General features: G+C 42.5%; 1 protein-coding gene across 1 annotated transcript in view; it reads left to right on the forward strand.

The window, feature by feature from the left end:
- The window catches only part of RCBTB1 (RCC1 and BTB domain containing protein 1), a 43,260-nt gene that overhangs the window by 7,827 nt on the left and 17,523 nt on the right, over positions 1-17,910 (forward strand). Inside the window, exons 3-7 of the mRNA XM_060785022.2 lie at positions 1,328-1,478; positions 8,165-8,331; positions 10,370-10,528; positions 12,651-12,758; positions 15,607-15,749. Coding sequence (XP_060641005.1) covers positions 1,328-1,478; positions 8,165-8,331; positions 10,370-10,528; positions 12,651-12,758; positions 15,607-15,749 — 728 coding nt within the window. The remainder of the gene's footprint in view (positions 1-1,327; positions 1,479-8,164; positions 8,332-10,369; positions 10,529-12,650; positions 12,759-15,606; positions 15,750-17,910) is intronic.

Below are 17,910 nucleotides of genomic sequence, written 5' to 3' on the forward strand. Positions count from 1 at the left end.
CCATTGTATCCTCTCTAACACCATTACAGAATTAACTACTTATTTCTTTCTGTACACATGAACACGATTTACTCAACAACTAAAATTTAAGTTGTACACCTTTAGTCCCACTGAATTCAATGGGATGAACTTCTGAACAGACACCTAGAACTATATTGCTGTGAATATTCAATCCCATTAATGCCATTAAAATCAGTTGTAAACCTCTTACCTTCCAGACGTGTGAAGCTTTACCACCTCTAATTCTTTACAGTTTGACATGAAGAGAGTTGAGATATAAAACATCTGGAGGCTCATAAACTGTGTTCCTAGATCCTTTAGGATTGGGCTGTAAGTCCATACAATTTTCTGAGAAGGAATCACAATAAGGCAGAAAAAATACTAAGCATAAAATAGGGAAAACTTATGTTTCAAACAGTATACAAATATTTATAAAAATGAGAAATGATTATATTAGGGAGATGGTAAAAGAACAGGAAAGAAATGTGAGATCTTTAACTAGTTTGTGGGTTATTTATTTTGTATCATGACTGCATGGAGCTCTGTTACTTTCCCACAGAAGTGGTACCTATTGATCTACTCAATTGATTGATTTGCATGTTTTTGAACTGCTAGGTTGGCAGAAGCTGAGGCTGACAGCGCGAGCTCACCCCACTCCCTGGATTCAAACTGCCAACCTTTCGGTTAGCAAGTTCAGCAGCTCAGCGGTTTAACCTGCTGTGCCAGCGGGGCTTATAGATACAACATGCATAACAATACAAAATAAGCAAACTATAAAAATAATTAATAGCGAATACATAAATAACATGACCATTTTCTCCAAACTGTTTGAGATCTCAAAAGTCAGACACTGCTATTAATTGACTGCTTGTTTCTCCTGTCAGCACAAGTACCCAATTGGTGTTGGGGTAATTTCAAAGAGGAAAAAGCATTTGAAGATGTAAAACAGCAGCAATAGCAATAGCTGCAGTTTAGCAGATCAGCAACTTCTTGAGCTAGCAATTTCAGCAATATGGATCGGAGTCAAGCTTTAAACATTATAAAACACTTCGTTTAAAGACCCACCTTTCTAGAGAGGAAGGTGAAGTAGGGCCTAGCTATTGAACACTTTTTCCATGTTATGCCTGACGTGTTAAGTCTGCACTCAAAAGGAAGCTGTAATTGAAAACTAAACATCCTATTTATTTTCTAAATTTATTTATTTTTCTCTTTCTTTTGTATGTGCACACATATCCATGCACAGTCTTTAACAGAAGATGATTGACTTTCATCTTGATGGTCACTGTCATAAATAAATAAAATTATTATGATGTTGGCTTCCTTTCAGGTTTTTGTATTTGGGCTAAACTGTAGCAATTGCCTAGGAACTGGAGATAACCAAAGCACTATTGTACCAAAGAAGCTTGAAAGTTTATCTGGAAAGCGGATTCGCAGTCTGAGTTATGGAAGTGGGCCTCATGTGGTGCTCAGCACAGAAGGTAGGCAATCTTTTGTTCTTGAGCACTAATAAACATAAGGAAGGGTTCATTACAAATTTTTTTGCTTGATACAAACACAACCCTGAAGAACAGAAAAGGGCATTGCTAGCCTCTTACGCTAAACCCAGAGTCGTATGTACACCTGATCTTTTGTAGCTTTCTGCCTAATTTCAGGTGTCCAATCTGCTTTGAACTAGATTATATGAGGATACACTGTTATATAATCCAGTTCAAAGCAAATAATCTGGATTTTATATGACAGTATAGACCAGGATTCCTCAAACTTTATAAATAGAGGGGCAGGTCACAGTCTCTCAAACTGCTGGAGGATTATAATTTGGAAAAAAAAATCAGAAAGAATTCCTATGCACACTTCACATATCTTATTTGTAGTGCAAAAGACACTTAAAAACAATACAATAGTTAAAACGAAGAACAATTTTAACAAATATAAACTTATTAGTATTTCAATGGGAAGTGTGGGCCTGCTTTTGGCTGATTAGATAGGATTGTTGTTGTTGTTGTTGTTGTTGTGTGCTTTCAAGTTGTTTCAGACTTAGGTTAACCCTGAGTGAAGGTCGGGTAAATGACTTTGAAGGGCCCTATCTGGCCCCCGGGTCTTAGTTTGAGGATCCCTGGTATAGATGGTTCTTACTCTATTTACCACAGACTTCCCTGCCCCACTACTTCTAATGCCTCCCAAAATGTAGCTCAAAAGAAAATGCCACTTCCCACAGAGAAATGTTTGTTCAATCCTGCCTTGTAACTTCAAAATAAATGTGTGCATGCACTTTTTCTGTTCTATTCCCATTGACACGAATATTTACATTTGGATTACTGTAATATATTCTATGTGGGGCTGCCTTTGAAGAGCGTTTCGAAACTTCAGCTGTTATAAGATATCCAATTAAGTTTCCAAGGCCTTTTCTACATTGCCATATAAAATCCAGACTATCTGATTATATGGCAGTGTGGACTCATAATCCAGTTCAAAGTAGATAATGGGGATTATTTGATGTGATAATCTGGATTATATGGCAGTATAAAAGTGGCCGAAGATAAGATAGGCAAACCAGAGTGTTAAGTCCTCTGTTCCAACAACTTCATTAGCTGCTGGTTCACTGCCAGCACCAGGATTGTGGCACAGCTGGCTGGGTGTCAGCTGCATTAAGATCACTACTGACCGAAAGGTCATGAGTTTGAAGCCAGCTCGGGTCAGAGTGAGCTTCCGGCCATTTGTGTAGCTTGTTGTCGATTTTTGCAACCCAAAAGACAGTTGCATCTGTCAAGTAGGAAATTTAGGTACCACCTATGTGTGGGGAGGCTAATTTAACAAATTTACGAGGCCATAAAAATATCTCCAGCAAAAGCATGTGGGGAATGCGGATGGTCGCAGATGGAAGGTGAAGCAACAGCTCCCTTGGTGGCCAGAAAATTGGAATATTAAATAGCCTCTGGCTGTCTGTCTATATGTGTTGTGTGTCTATGGCATTGAATGTTTGCCATGTATGTGTACATTGTAATCCGCCCTGAGTTCCCTGCGGGGTGAGAAGGGTGGAATATAAATACTGTAAATAAATAAATAAATAAAATTGCCAACACAATTCATGGCCCATCCAGACAACCATATAACCCAAAATATCAAGTCCGATAATCCACAATATTTGCTTTGAACTGGGTTATCTGAGTCCACACTGCTATTTAATCCAGTTCAATGTGGATTTTATACAGCTGTGTGGAAGGGACCTCAAAGAGTGGTTGTGATCTATAAGACCCTACATGTCCCTTATGAACATGTCTGGATCCTGAGACCTGGAGGAGAGGCCGTTCTTCATCATTGTGTTTGGCGGCTACATGACACAGGACCTTTTCAGTGGCTGCCAAAGATTCAGCAGTGTTAGCCCCATTATATTGCTTATATTTGGGACATCAAAATGGTTTCCAAATACTTAAGACAGTCGGCGATCTGTGCTGAGCCTGCAATGTATATTGAAGGATTTTGTATGGAGTGTTTTGAAACTTTGGACTATAGAGATATGTTACGTTTAGTAGTAAGTTACTTGTTTGTGTTTTGCTAAGTGCATTTTCTGCCAGTTAATGTATGTCAGTCCCAATGCTCTCTGCATCTAATAAAAACTACTTTTATCTTATGGGAGTAGGCAGAAGTATTGTAAGTTCAAATCCAGTAACTTGTATTTGGGTTTTATATTTCTTCCTCGTGTAGTCTGTGAAATGCGCACTAATGGGTTTCTGTGCGCATGCGCAGAGATTTCGGAACATTCTAGATGCAAAGATTTTAGGCGGGAGTCCCGCCCACCCTCCCAATGGTATAAAAGGCAGTAGGCGGAGTTCCGCTTCAGTTCTTCTTTCCGCGCGACAGCAGAAGCATTTCGGACTTTCCTCTCTGTTCACTTACCTTGTTATCGACTCGGACTCCTCTCGACTATCCTCCATTCTCCTACCCTCGACAACGGACTGATTACGGACAGGCTAGCATGTCGACTTTATCTTTTAAAAAGTGTTCGGCTTGCGGAGTTAATCTCCCAGAAGCCGATAGACACAATAAGTGTCTTTTGTGCCTGGGGGAAGGCCATAATCGCTCTGCATGTGAGATCTGCAGAGGCTTCACATCTCGGGCCCAAAAGAGCAGGGACTCCCGTCTTAAAGCTCTTTTATACGAGCAGGCACTGGCCCCTGAAGAGACTCGCCAAGCCGCGCTTAGTCTCTCTCGGCAGCCCTCACCCTCCCCCCTCTCCGGGGAGCGGCCGGGCTCCTCTTCCATGCAGCTGGAAGAAAACCCTGCGGCCGGGACTCCTCCCCTTGGGGACGAACCGCCGCCGAAAAGACCCAGGGTCTCCAAACAAACTGCTCATAAGAGCAAGTCAAAGGAGAAGCAAAATAAGAAAAAGGGACGGCAACTCTCTGGCATGCAGCCCCTGAGTCCTCCCACGCTGATTGAAGATCTCCCTATGGATCAAACAGGATTGTTTAATCCAGAAACAGATTCCCAGTTAAAACACTCCCATGAGATGAAACAAACGGTCACTAAATATGACCAACAACCTTATCAACAGAGACAGAGATGGGGCAATTATTATCATTACCCCACCTATCACAGAGGCCGTTACAACCCTCACTCCTACAGAGGGAAACAACGTCCTCATTCATCTCCTGCCACCACCGGGAAGCCACCTGTTCCCTTTAAGGGTCAGTATCGGGGCACTAAACCACCAGATAACAAAAAACGGCGTTTTTATCCCCCCTCCATCCCCACCACTGCATCTACCTGACCCTTCCCCACCCTCCACACACACCACATCCACCTCACCACTGTACCTCAACAGACTCCATCCATACTTACCTGCTTGGCAGTCCATAACCAATGACACCTGGGTCCTCCGCATAGTAGATGAAGGTTACGCCATTGAATTCCATTCTCTCCCTCCACTGGGAAAAATTTTACCAACTCAATCCTCTCCCATGCTTTGGGACGAGATCTCCTCTCTTCTACACAAAGGGGCGATTTCCCCTGTACATCCCGACCTGGCTCACACTTGCTTTTTCTCTCGCTACTTCCTAGTAGATAAAAGGGACGGAGGTCAACGCCCCATCTTAGACCTCTGAGGCATTAACAAATTTATTTCACCTCGCAAATTTCGCATGGTCACACTAGCCAACATCCTTCCTTTCATCACGAAGGGAGCATGGCTCGCCAAGGTTGACCTCACTGACGCATACTTCCACATCTCAATCAGACACAACCATCGCAAATACCTCTCCTTTGCACTGGACAACCACATATTTTCTTTCTCCGTATTACCCTTTGGTCTTTCCTCTGCCCCAAGGGTTTTCACTAAATGCATGTCAGTAGTAGCTGCTCACCTACGCCAGAACGGCGTAACGGTTTTTCCATACATAGATGATTGGCTTTTTTCAGCGAAATCTCGTTCCCAGCTCCTCTCTGACATCTCCTTCACCTTGTGTCTCTTACAGGAACTTGGACTTGTCGTAAATTTCGACAAATCCCACCTCATACCTACCCAGCGCATCCATTTCATTGGTGCCCTGATAGACTCCACATCCCAACGGGCTTACCTGCCAGAAGACCGGTTCTCCAATCTCTGCCAAGCCATCAACAGCCTGCTTTCTTCAGGCCGGTCCTCTGCATGGGCTATCCAATCTATCCTTGGCCACATGGCGTCCACTACAAGTGTGACTCCCTTTGCCCGGCTTCGCCTCCGCCCACTCCAGTCCTGGTTCCTGGGCGTATTCGATCCCATTCACGACTCACAATCCATGATTCTTCAACCTCCCGCTCACGTCCTCAGCTCCCTCCTGTGGTGGACAAAGGAATCCAATGTGTGCTCAGGTCTCCCATTCACACCCCCACACCCGTCTCTGTCACTCACAACAGACGCCTCTTCCCTCGGCTGGGGAGCACACCTCCGAGACTTGACGATCAGCGGCCGCTGGTCTCCCTCAGAACAGAATCTCCACATCAACGCACTGGAGCTACTGGCAGTGGGAAAGGCCCTCCGGGCCTTTGCTCACCAAGTCTCCAACCGCACCATCCAGGTAGTCACAGACAACACATCGGTAAAATTTTACCTCAACAAACAAGGGGGAACCCACTCCCCAACACTCCTCTCCATATCATCAGAGATCTGGGAATGGTGCATTCGGAGGAACATATTCCTCATTGCAATCCACCTTCCGGGAAAAGACAATACCCTGGCGGACTCCCTCAGCAGGACTCCGACCACAACCCACGAGTGGCACTTGCACCCCAGAGAGTTCAACCTCTTGACCCGTCACTGGGGCCAACCACAAGTAGATATGTTTGCCTCCCCAGACAACACACAGTGCACACTCTTTTGCGCGAGGCTCCACCCTCACGTATTCCCAGGTTGCTTAGGAGACGCCTTTCTCTTTCAGTGGTCTCAGGGGTTCCTCTACATCTTTCCTCCCCTTCCTCTACTCTCCAGAGTAGTGGCGAAGGTCATCACAGACAAGGCCAATTGTATCCTGATAACCCCATGGTGGCCCAGACAACCATGGTTTGCCCCTCTCCTTCACGCATCACGAAGAACGTTCCTTCGCCTACGATCCAGCCCGGATCTCCTCACCATACAAAACGGACTGATCTGCCATCCAGATCTCCCAACTCTACGCCTCACGGCGTGGAGGATCACACCATGACCCATCTCTCCGAGGCTGCACGACTTATCATCCAGGCAGCCCAAAAGACTTCCACCAAAAGAGCTTACACCTATAAATGGTCAAAATTCAAGTCTTTCACTCACCCCTTGGGCTTTGAGCCTGACTCAGCCCCAGTACATATTGTATTAGATTTCCTAGTTCACCTCTCCTCACGGGGTTTTTCCCTCTCCTCAATTAAGTGCTATCTCGCAGCACTCTCCTGGTTTCGGAGGAAATCAGGACTACCGTCCCTTTTTCAAGATCCGTTGATACAGTTATTTGTTAAAGGTTATAAAAATGTTCACCCCCCAGTTTCCCCTCCACCCCCGGCTTGGAGCCTTGAGCTTGTATTGTCTCAACTCTCCAAACCTCCCTTTGAGCCCATGGCCTCCTGTGACATCTCCCATCTTTCCTGGAAGACGGCGTTCCTAGTGGCCATTACCTCGGCAAGGAGGGCCAGTGAGCTCGCTGCTCTTCGCTCAGATCCTCCCTTTATTAGGTTCCATGAGGATAAAGTAGTCCTTCGGACTGACATTACCTTCCTTCCCAAAGTTGTCTCCAAGTTTCACATGTCCCAAGACATCACCCTCCCTGCTTTCTTTCCTAACCCTTCCTCTCCTTTGGAAGTTGCACTCCACGCGTTGGATGTCAAAAGAGCCCTCTCCTTCTATATATCCAGGACAGCCTCCTATAGGAAATCTCCTAGACTTTTCCTAAAATACCGGAAAGATGCCTTGGGGGATCCAGTAACATCTCAAAGACTATCATCATGGATAGTATCCACAATTCGCTTAGCTTATGGTTTGGCGCACAAAGAGCCTCCTTCAACTATCCATGCCCACTCTACGAGGTCACTTTCAACATCTCAAGCCTTTCTCCACGGTGTTCCTGTCCACGACATCTGCAGAGCAGCAACTTGGACGACACCTTCCACCTTTGCCTCTCATTACAAGCTCGACATCCTCGCCAAGAGAGATGCAGCCTTCGGCAGAGCAGTTCTTTTCTCCTGTGTGGCATGACCCACCTCCAGGTTGGTAGCTTTACAGTCACCCATTAGTGCGCATTTCACAGACTACACGAGGAAGAAATATGGGTTGCTTACCTGTAAACGTATTTCTTCCAGTGATAGTCTGTGAAATCCGCACGTCCCGCCCGTCCTCCCCTCTTATGTCATGCCTCTTTTCCTGGCTGCTGTCTGGCGGCAAGGAACTGAAGCGGAACTCCGCCTACTGCCTTTTATACCATTGGGAGGGTGGGCGGGACTCCCGCCTAAAATCTTTGCATCTAGAATGTTCCGAAATCTCTGCGCATGCGCACAGAAACCCATTAGTGCGGATTTCACAGACTATCACTGGAAGAAATACGTTTGCAGGTAAGCAACCCATATTTTTCCCTTCTGTTTTTCTGAGTTGGAATTGAAAATGTCACTTAATTATCACAATATGTTGATAGTGTTATGCAGGAATTTTGTTCTTTATTTTCCATAGATGGTGAGGTTTATGCTTGGGGACATAACGGATATAGTCAACTTGGAAATGGGACCACCAACCAGGGTGTCACACCTATTCAAGTTTGTACCAATTTATTAATCAAAAAGGTGATTGAAGTGGCTTGTGGATCCCATCATTCTTTAGCACTGTCCTCTGACGGTGATGTAAGTAGTCTTTCTTCAACTAGTTGCTAAAACAATTGCTTTTCAGAAGTATTCTTCTTACGTGTTTAAATGTCCTTGAGTTGTGATTGATTAACTGCCATTAATTGACTTGCAAACTTATATTTCTTTAGTGTTTCAGCTTGAAATCTTATCTTAGCAAATAACATGCTTTATGATGTAGTTATTGCATTTACAGAAGGAACACGCTAGCATTGTGCCCATGCAAGTCTCTTTTTAAATATGCTACATGCTACATGTAAATATTTAAAAGAGGTGTAGGTCAAGGGTAGATTAAAAATTAGCTGGAAGGCGACATGAATTTGATTTGATTTTAAAATAATTACATCCTAACTTCAAGAGAAGCTGCTGTCTGAATATCTTGCAACAGCAACATATTACATATTGTATTTGGTTTGTTCTAGTACTAAGGAATTGTACATGTTATATAAAGCAAAATTTTAGAGATTGACAATTGAAACTTGAGAATATTGGATATAATGCTTCTTAGCATTATATCCAACATTCCAGAGGAGGGTGACTAAAATGATCAAGGTTCTGGAGGACAAGCCCTATGAGGAGTAGCTTAAAGATTTGAACATGTTTAGGCTGCAGAAGAGAAGAATGATGGGCATGTATAAATATGTGAGGGGAAGTCATAGGGAGGAAGCAACAAGCTTGTTTTCTGCTGCCCTGGAGACTAGGACATGGAACAGTGGCTTCAAACTACAGGAAAGGAGATGGGTTGAGTCCACCTTGTGCGTGAATATGTTTGTGCCTCTAAACGGCAAGGTATGGTAGAGATGAAAAGAGATTGCAGAAGGGGGTGCTTACTCTCCCCCCCCCCTCCTTTAATATGTCTGCTTCTGTTGCCTTGATGTCACCACTTCCCTTCCATATCCTCAGCCTCTTGGGCTAAGCCGGGAAGTAGACAATTGGGTGGACTTTCCTACTGCAGTCCAGGCGCTTCTTCCATATCTGATTTGGAGGCACTTCGTCTTGACAATAGGAAGTCATTGGAAGGTGGCTAACACCCTCAACAGGTTCATGCGCAAGCCATGAGCACCTATTGCCTCTGAGCCACTCTTTTCACCCTGTTAAATTATAGTATCCCCTGCCACGCGTTGCTGTGACCCACTCTGTGTATATGTGTTTTGTGTGTGTATGTATGTGTGTATGTGTGAGTATATATTTGTGTATATATATATATATATATATATATATATGTGTGTGTGTGTGCGTATATATATATGTGGGTGTATATATGTGTGTGTATATTTTGTGTATATATTTCTGTCTTTGTGTGGTTATATGTGTACATGCATATTGTGTATATGTGTGCGCTTGTCTATATGCATTTGTGTGTATGTATGTATGTATATGTATCTATGTATATGTGTGTATGTGTGTGTTTGTGGATATATATACGTGTGTGTGTGTGAATGTGTGCATGTGCATATGTATGTGAGTGTATGTGTATATGTATATATGGTGTATTGTTGGGGTTTTAAGTCTGTTACGCTGGGGTTTTGTGTGTGTGTGTATGGGTGATGGACACTCGTTGGACTGTTAGGTGTATTGTGTCCACATTTCATGTCAATTCGTCCAGTGGTTTTTGAATTATGTTAATCTCACAAACAGACATTACATTTTTATTTATATAGATAGTCAGAACTCATTAATTCAGTGTGTGGTCGAAAGAGTGGACCATGCGTTGATATAAAGTTCATATTAGTAATTTAGAATGGTTGAAAGAGTGGGTTGTAGAAAGTCAAGATGTCAAAAATCATGAGATCCCTGTAGCGGGCTGCTGTTATGTCACAAAAATGAAACATACGATATTAATGTTGCACTCTTTTGTAATCCAGGTACATTGATAGCCATCCAGTTAAAGTGGGTCATTCACTTGTTACACCATTTCCATGCCGCACGATTTTTTTAGACACTTTAGAAACTTGGGGTTATTTATTTATTTTGCTTCTGAAGGAACATTTTTCATATAACCCCATAATATTCTTTCACTTTTTTTCTTTGTGTAAAGGTATATGCTTGGGGCTATAACAATTGTGGCCAAGTTGGGTCTGGATCAACAGCGAATCAACCAACTCCTCGTAAAGTTTCCAATTGTTTACAGACTAAAATTGTGGTCAGCATTGCATGTGGCCAGACCTCCTCTGTAGCTGTAGTAGACAATGGTGAGGTAAGTATTCTGTGATTCTCTTGCTTTGGACTCTGCTTCTTGTAGAAATGCTAAACTACAGAACAAAGCTATATTTAGAAGACATACCAGATACTCTAGTTCAGAGGTGTCAAACTTGGGACCCTCCAGGTTTTTGGGCCTCCAACTCCCAGAAGCTGTAGCCAACTTGCCCAGTGGCCAGGAATTCTGGGAGCTGAAATTCAAAACACCTGGAGGTCCACACGTTTGACACAAGTGCTCTAGTTAAATTGTGGGGCTGTCGTTTTAAATGGTACAACTGTGGCCATTTCAGTTTCAATGGCTTATGTTCTATTAATAAATATTATATACCTTCAAGGGTTTGGAAAATATTTCTGAGAGCATGCTGGGGCCCTTAGAAAGAAAATATAGATCTTGGTATCTCTTTGGCGTTCTTCTAGTGGCATGATGGGAGAGTGAGACAGGGAGAGTGACCTTGTCCTTTCTTCCTCTGCATTCCCGGCATAAAATGTACTCGGGGCTGAGGAACACCTTGAGTGACATACAAGGTTATGCTAGGTGAAGGGGAGACAATTCTTAAGATTTTTTTCCTTTCATTTTACTGAGAGACAGACAAAGGTACATTTTATCACTCTTGTTTGTATTGTAAATACAGAATGTATCTTAGCAGGATTTGAATTAGAGGAAGGAGTGTGAAAACTAGAGGAAGAAACATCAATAAGATGTACCGCTGACACCTTATTATTAGCTGAAAATAGCAAACACAGGCAGCTGGATATTAAGAAAAAAAATCCTATACGTCTCCGGTCCAGTGTACCTGTCCGAATGTATCTCCTTGTACGTCTCACCTCAGAGCTTAAGATCCTCTGGGGAGACTGTGCTCTCGGCCCCATCTTTGTCTCAAACACGTTTGGCGGGGACGAGGGACAGGGCCTTCTCGGGGAAATTAGATCATCGTCACCCCTCCTCACCCTCAGAAAGAAGGTAAAATCGTGGTTGTGGGACCTGTCCTTCAGGCAATCAGGTTAAAGGACTATGGATAATATTTGACTATGGCTTGGCAGTGGAATTGTATAAGTGAAGCGGAGTAATCATTAGTATATGGCTAGATAAATAGCCACCAGACTGGCAATAGCTAAATGGATCGTAAGAATACTGTTTAATTTTTATTTTAATGCTCATGTTTTTAATTGTTATGTTTGATATTTGTATTTTATGAAGCGGCATTGAATTGTTGCCAATTGTAAGCCACCCCGAGTCCCCCCAGGGGTTGAGAAGGGTGGGATAAAATTTTCAAAATAAATTAAATAAATAAATAAATAATAATAATCGCCACATAAGATCGAACTGATTTAAGGTGGCTGATGAAGACATCAAGATTATTGTGAATCTTTTAAATCATTGGCCAGTTGTCAAATAAAAATGTCGACTATAATTGAAGAGGTCAGGAGGAGATTTGGAACAGTAGCTAGAAAAGCTCCTTAAGGCCAGATCATGGCACAGCGTTTCCATTCTCTGAGAACTGACAGGAAGAGAATCAACTCATTTGTAACATGTTGCAGGAGAAGAATTCTACAGATATAATGGACTAGTAAAATTGCAAACATATGGACTAAAGATCAAATTAAGTCTAAATACACTATAGAAGATTAAATGACTAAGCTGAAGCCTTCACATTTGGAGCTTATCATAAGAATGCATATCACATTAGAAAAAAAGTGCTAACTCTCAGGAAATTTGAAGGAAGTGTGAAAAGAAAAAGAGCATATTATAGATAGATTGAAGCAATCAATCAAGGAAGCCATAAACCTGAACTTGTAAGATCAGAGCACTTGATGAGCTGGGCTCTTAGAGGTCTCTCAGTCTCATAGTGTCACCATAAATTAAAGCTGTCTTCAAACAACAACAACATGTTCTTTACAGGTATTAGCAGGGTAATGTTTAACAACTCTAAATTATGTTTACCTCCAGATACCTCCTCTTTGCATTTCTTTTTGTTTTAGGTACAAACAGTATTTTCAGCCCCACCTAAAGTAAAAGCTGTAATTTATGAATTGTTTTTATGGAATGGTACTCACTTTCCTCAAAAAGAGCTTCTCTTGTGAAAACAGTGCATCAGACTAACTGTTCTTCCTCCTCCAAGGTATATGGCTGGGGCTACAATGGCAATGGACAACTGGGTCTTGGAAATAACGGCAACCAGTTAACACCATGCCGAGTGGCTGCTCTCCAAGGCGTTTGTATCATGCAGGTTAGTATATAGAGATATGGCAGCATGTGTTACTTAAAGACAGTTTATTATGGCTACCATTGAATCTCCATGCTGTGTGTATTAAGGCTGCTGGCAAAATTATCCTTGATTTTGGTTTTCCTGGGGTCCAGACGCAGACTGCAGCCGGGAAATTAGGAGATGCTTACTTCTTGGGAGGAGAGCAATGTCCAATCTTGATAAAATAGTGAAGAGTAGAGACATCACACTGGCAACCAAGATCCGCATAGTTAAAACAATGGTATTCCCATAGTAATCTATGGATGTGAGAGCTGGACCATAAGGAAGACTGAGCGAAGGAAGATAGATGCTTTTGAACTGTGATGTTGGAGAAAAGTGCTGAGAGTGCCTTGGACAGCAAGAAGATCCAACCAGCCCATACTTCAGGAAATAAAGCCCAACTGCTCATTGGAGGGAAGGATAGTAGAGGCAAAGGTGAAGTACTTTGGCCACATCATGAGAAGAAAGCTTAGAGAAGACAATGATGCTGGGGAAAATGGAAGGAAAAAGGAATAGGGGCCGACCAAGGGCAAGATGGATGGGTGGCATCCTTGAAGTGACTGGATTGACCTTGAAGGAGCTGGGGGTGGTGACGGCTGACAGGGAACTCTGGCGTGGGCTGGTCCATGAGGTCACAGAAGAGTCGGAAACGACTGAACGAATGAACAACAACAATAGAACTGAAGGCTCAGTCTTTTCATCTTGGGTGGGTAGAGGGTGGGAGGGATGCATGGATACCATGGTTGTTGTCTTCTTCCCCTCTTGGAGATCTTCTCACCAGCCGGGGAGTCTTCCATATGCCCCAGTACCTTCCCAGTTGAAAAAAGATGCACAGGAACATGGTTGGAAAAACAAGTTATCTTCAGTCACCAGAGGGCCATCTATCTCCCTTTCATGGTGAGCAAAGCCTCCCTGGCCCAGACAGTGGTTACAGGATTGGTCCTGTGGGTGCACCTAGTTTGAAAGCATCACTCTGCTTGAATATTGCCTTTTCCTTATCACTTCCCCCCCACCTGATATAAGCAATAGCTGTAGTAGGAGCAATCCAACTGGATTAGGAAAACTGCCTGCTGAGGAGGAAACAAGCAGGTGAAGCCATCTTCTCAGGATTCAGTGAGGGCATGGGGTTGTATGGTGAAACCTCTCATGGACATAAAATCATTGATCTTCCTCCCTTCTACAAACTGCCTCCCACTCTTGCTCCATGACAAATGAGAAGATTGGCCCTGCCCCCAGTAAACATGGAACAGTTAAGAAAAAGAGATTGCCTAGATTTTAATGTGACACAAGGAGTGATAGCTTTGTTATACTCCTGTATAGGAGCTGATAGTCTGACAGACATTTTTATGTATCATATTAAACCATTGTGCCACCGGCTCAATACGCGGGGAGGTGGGGTTGCTGATTTTAACAACTGAATTGCAGAGAGACACCCGTTTTAGATGGTGAATTGGCACAATAGTCAATTGGGAGTTCATGTGCTGCAAATAGTATTCCTCTGTTAACTAACTGGGCTGATGACAATAGCAGAACTTACTGTATAGTAAAGGTAAAGGTTTCCCCTGATATTGAGTCTAGTTGTGTCCGACTCTGGGGCGTGCTGCTCATCTCCATTTCTAAGCCGAAGAGCCTGCATTGTGTGTAGACACCTCCAAGGTCATGTGGCCAGCATGACTGCATGGAGCGCTGTTACCTTCCCGCTCTTGATCTACTCACATTTGCATGTTTTCGAACTGCTAGATTGGCAGAAGCTGGGGCTGACAGTGGGAGCTCACTTCTGCCAACCTAGCAGTTTGAAAACATGCAAATGTGAGTAGATCAATAGGTTCCACTCTGGTGAGAAGGTAATGCGATCCACACAGTCATGCCAGCCACATGACCTTGGAGGTGTCTACAGACAACGCCGGCTCTTAGGCTTAGAAATAGAGATGAGCACCACCCAACAGAAAATAGAGAGCAAGGGTTCCTGAAATGCAAAAGGCAAAAGTAGAACAATTATATAATTGCAATAATGTATATTATGTCTTTGCTTAATTGCTACAACATTCAATATATAGGCATCTAGTACAAATTATATAACATACAATTCTCTAAACCAAAAATTATTTTTTATGCGGTATAATTTTGCTGTAAGAATTTGTTGTTTATTCCTTATAAGAAAAATAATTATTGCTTTAGAGAATTGTATGTTGTATAATTTGTACTAGATGCCTATATATTGAATGTTGTAGCAATTAAGCAAAGACATAATATACATTATTGCAATTATATAATTGTTTTACTTTTGGTCTTAGGGACCTTTTGCCTTTTGCACCACCCAACAGAGACTTGATGTTGCAAAGAAACCTTTACTTACACAGATATATATAATATGGAAATTGTTTACTGGTCATCTTTTAAATACAGCAGCATTATGAGTGATTTCTTAGTGATTAAGTAAGCATTGTACCAAACCATCACTAACCATATATGAAGACGTGGACACTCTTCTGGCATTTTTGTGATTGAATAGTAATGTGTATTACAGTGCTATGCTGTATTTAAAAATACTATATTGGAACTATGGTTGAAGTGTTTTTAACTATTTCTAATAATTTTTAAAAATGTATTATTTTTAAGCATTTATAAATTAATGTTTTAGCTGGATTTTTAATATATTCAACGCCATTTTGAGGGAAAAGTCGATATATAACTGCAATAATCAATCAATTCCAGGCTGCAACTAATAACATGTATCAAACAGTGGTATCTTGAATGAGTTCTTGCACCCAATGCTATCTTTGATTGATAAGAATGTTAACTCTTCCTTTCTTTGTAAACGTACTTGCAGATTGCCTGTGGCTATGCACACACATTAGCACTAACTGATGAGGGCTTAATGTATTCCTGGGGCGCTAACACTTACGGGCAGCTTGGGACTGGCAACAAAAGCAACCAGCTAAGCCCCGGGCAGATCCTGATGGAAAAGGAGAGGTAAATGCTGTTGCAACTAACCCTTGGGGAGCTGGGCGGCAGGGGTGTTTCGTCTGTCCACTTTCTTTCCATGGTTCTGGACAAGTCCCTTGTCTTTTTCATTTGGAAAAGATAACGTTCTGCAAGAGCAAACTCCTCACGGCCACAGCAAGTTCTGAGGCAGTGGATACAATTCTCCTTTTCTCTCCTTTCATCTTTTCCTCAATTCTCTCTTCAACCAGTGAAGAGGATTGAGGGATTTCCTCTTCCAGTGTTTTTCCTCAAAAAACATTCCACTGCTATAAATGCGTTCTTTTATCAAATTAATCTGGAAACATGTAAGAAAACACAATGCAAATCAAATATAAGTATCAAATGTGTACCATTGAATAGTTTAAGAAGGACATTGACAAGATTGAACATGTCCAGTGGACAGCAACAAAGATAATATATCTGGAACAGTTGAGGGAGTTGAGTATATTTAGTTTAGAGGCTGAAAGGTGGCATGATGGCCAAATATGTGGCGTATGGAATGAACCAGTGCTCTATTCCAGAGGATAGAGTCTCAAATGGATTTGAATTAAAGGAAGGAAGGTGCTGAGTAAAGTTTAGCAAACACTTCTTGGTTATAAGAGTAATTTGATGGTAGAGTGGTCTTGAAATGGGTTAAATGGGCATTGGTGGATTTGGGACTTTAGGCATTTCTTCCGGCTCTATGGTTCTGTACTTCTGTAGGGCAGCATGCATCACCTCTTGTGGTTTAAGTCAATTGCTTCTGTACACAAAGTGTGCGAACACCCTGTTTTCTTCTGGATTTTGCCTGGCTTCTGTGGTTAATGGGAGATTCTTCCAGCTTGCTTTTCAATATTTGTTTATTTATTTTATTTATTTATTCCAAATATTTGTACCTTGTCCTTCTCTACTCTTGATGTGGGACTCAGGGCAGAATATGTGTTTGATCATAGTTCCACTCTCAATTTTTTGCTGGCTTGTTGGTTTTATAATCCATTGGTTAGTTTGCCTGGCACCCCATTGCGGGCAGTATCTTCTTCATTGGTTTTTCCAGCTGCAACTTGTCTCAGAGTATGAGGTTTCCACCACCAGTAGTAGAAAGAGGAAATTGGGTAGAAGTCCTACTTCCAGTGCCTGTTGAGAGGACTTGCCCTCTACAGAATGTCCTCTTATCTCCAAAAGAGAAGAAACATTTGTAGTAAGTTGAAAATTTGATTTTCGGAGAAAAAAAATTATACTAAGATCTTTCTTTTCTCCACGATTAGAGAATTACAATTTGGTATGTGTAATATGTAAAATAGAGCTGTTGGGGCATTTTGGACTAGAACTCATGGAAACCCACTGGGTGACCTTGAAAAAGTCACACTCTCTCACTCCATGATGAAGTTGGATGACAAAATCCTCTGAATACTTTTATTGTGCTTTTCCTGCATGGCAGGAGGTTGGACTAGATGGACCATGTGGTCTCTTCCAACTATTATTATCATGCTATCGTTCTGTTAGCCAAGAAAAGCCTAAGGAGGAGTTGCAGTACACATAACAACACTGAGAAGTCTACAAATTTATTTATTTATTTATTTACTTTGCTTATATACCGCTGTATCTCAAGCCCGAAGGCGACTCACGGCGGTTCACAAACAGTAAAAACAGTAGAAACAGCAGTGGTTCCATACAACATATAACAATTGACTTAACACATTATCCATAAATTACCAATAAGCAATTACAATGCACAATTATTACAAAAACAACCGTACCCAATCTTCTCATCATCCAAGCGTAGTCCAGGTTCGTCGTCCATTGTTCCATTCCTATGTTCCATTACCAGATTGCACTAAATTACTCAAACGCCTGCACAAACATCCAGGTCTTCACCTTTTTGCGGAATACCATTAGAGATGGTGCTAGTCTAATGTCCGTAGGAAGGGCGTTCCACAGCTGAGGAGCCACCACCGAGAAGGCCCTATCTCTCGTCCCCGCCAGCCGAGCTTGAGAAGCAGGCGGGATCGAGAGCAGGGTCTCCCCGGAAGATCTCAAACTCCTGGTGGGTTCATAGGCAGAGATGCGGTCAGATAGGTAGCTTGGGCCGGAACCGTTTAGGGCTTTAAAGGCCAACGCCAGCACTTTGAATTCAGCCCGGTAGCAGATCGGTAGCCAGTGGAGTTGGCGC

The sequence above is a fragment of the Anolis sagrei genome, chromosome 1 (assembly GCF_037176765.1).
Source record: "Anolis sagrei isolate rAnoSag1 chromosome 1, rAnoSag1.mat, whole genome shotgun sequence".
In the NCBI taxonomy this organism is placed as follows: domain Eukaryota; kingdom Metazoa; phylum Chordata; class Lepidosauria; order Squamata; family Dactyloidae; genus Anolis; species Anolis sagrei.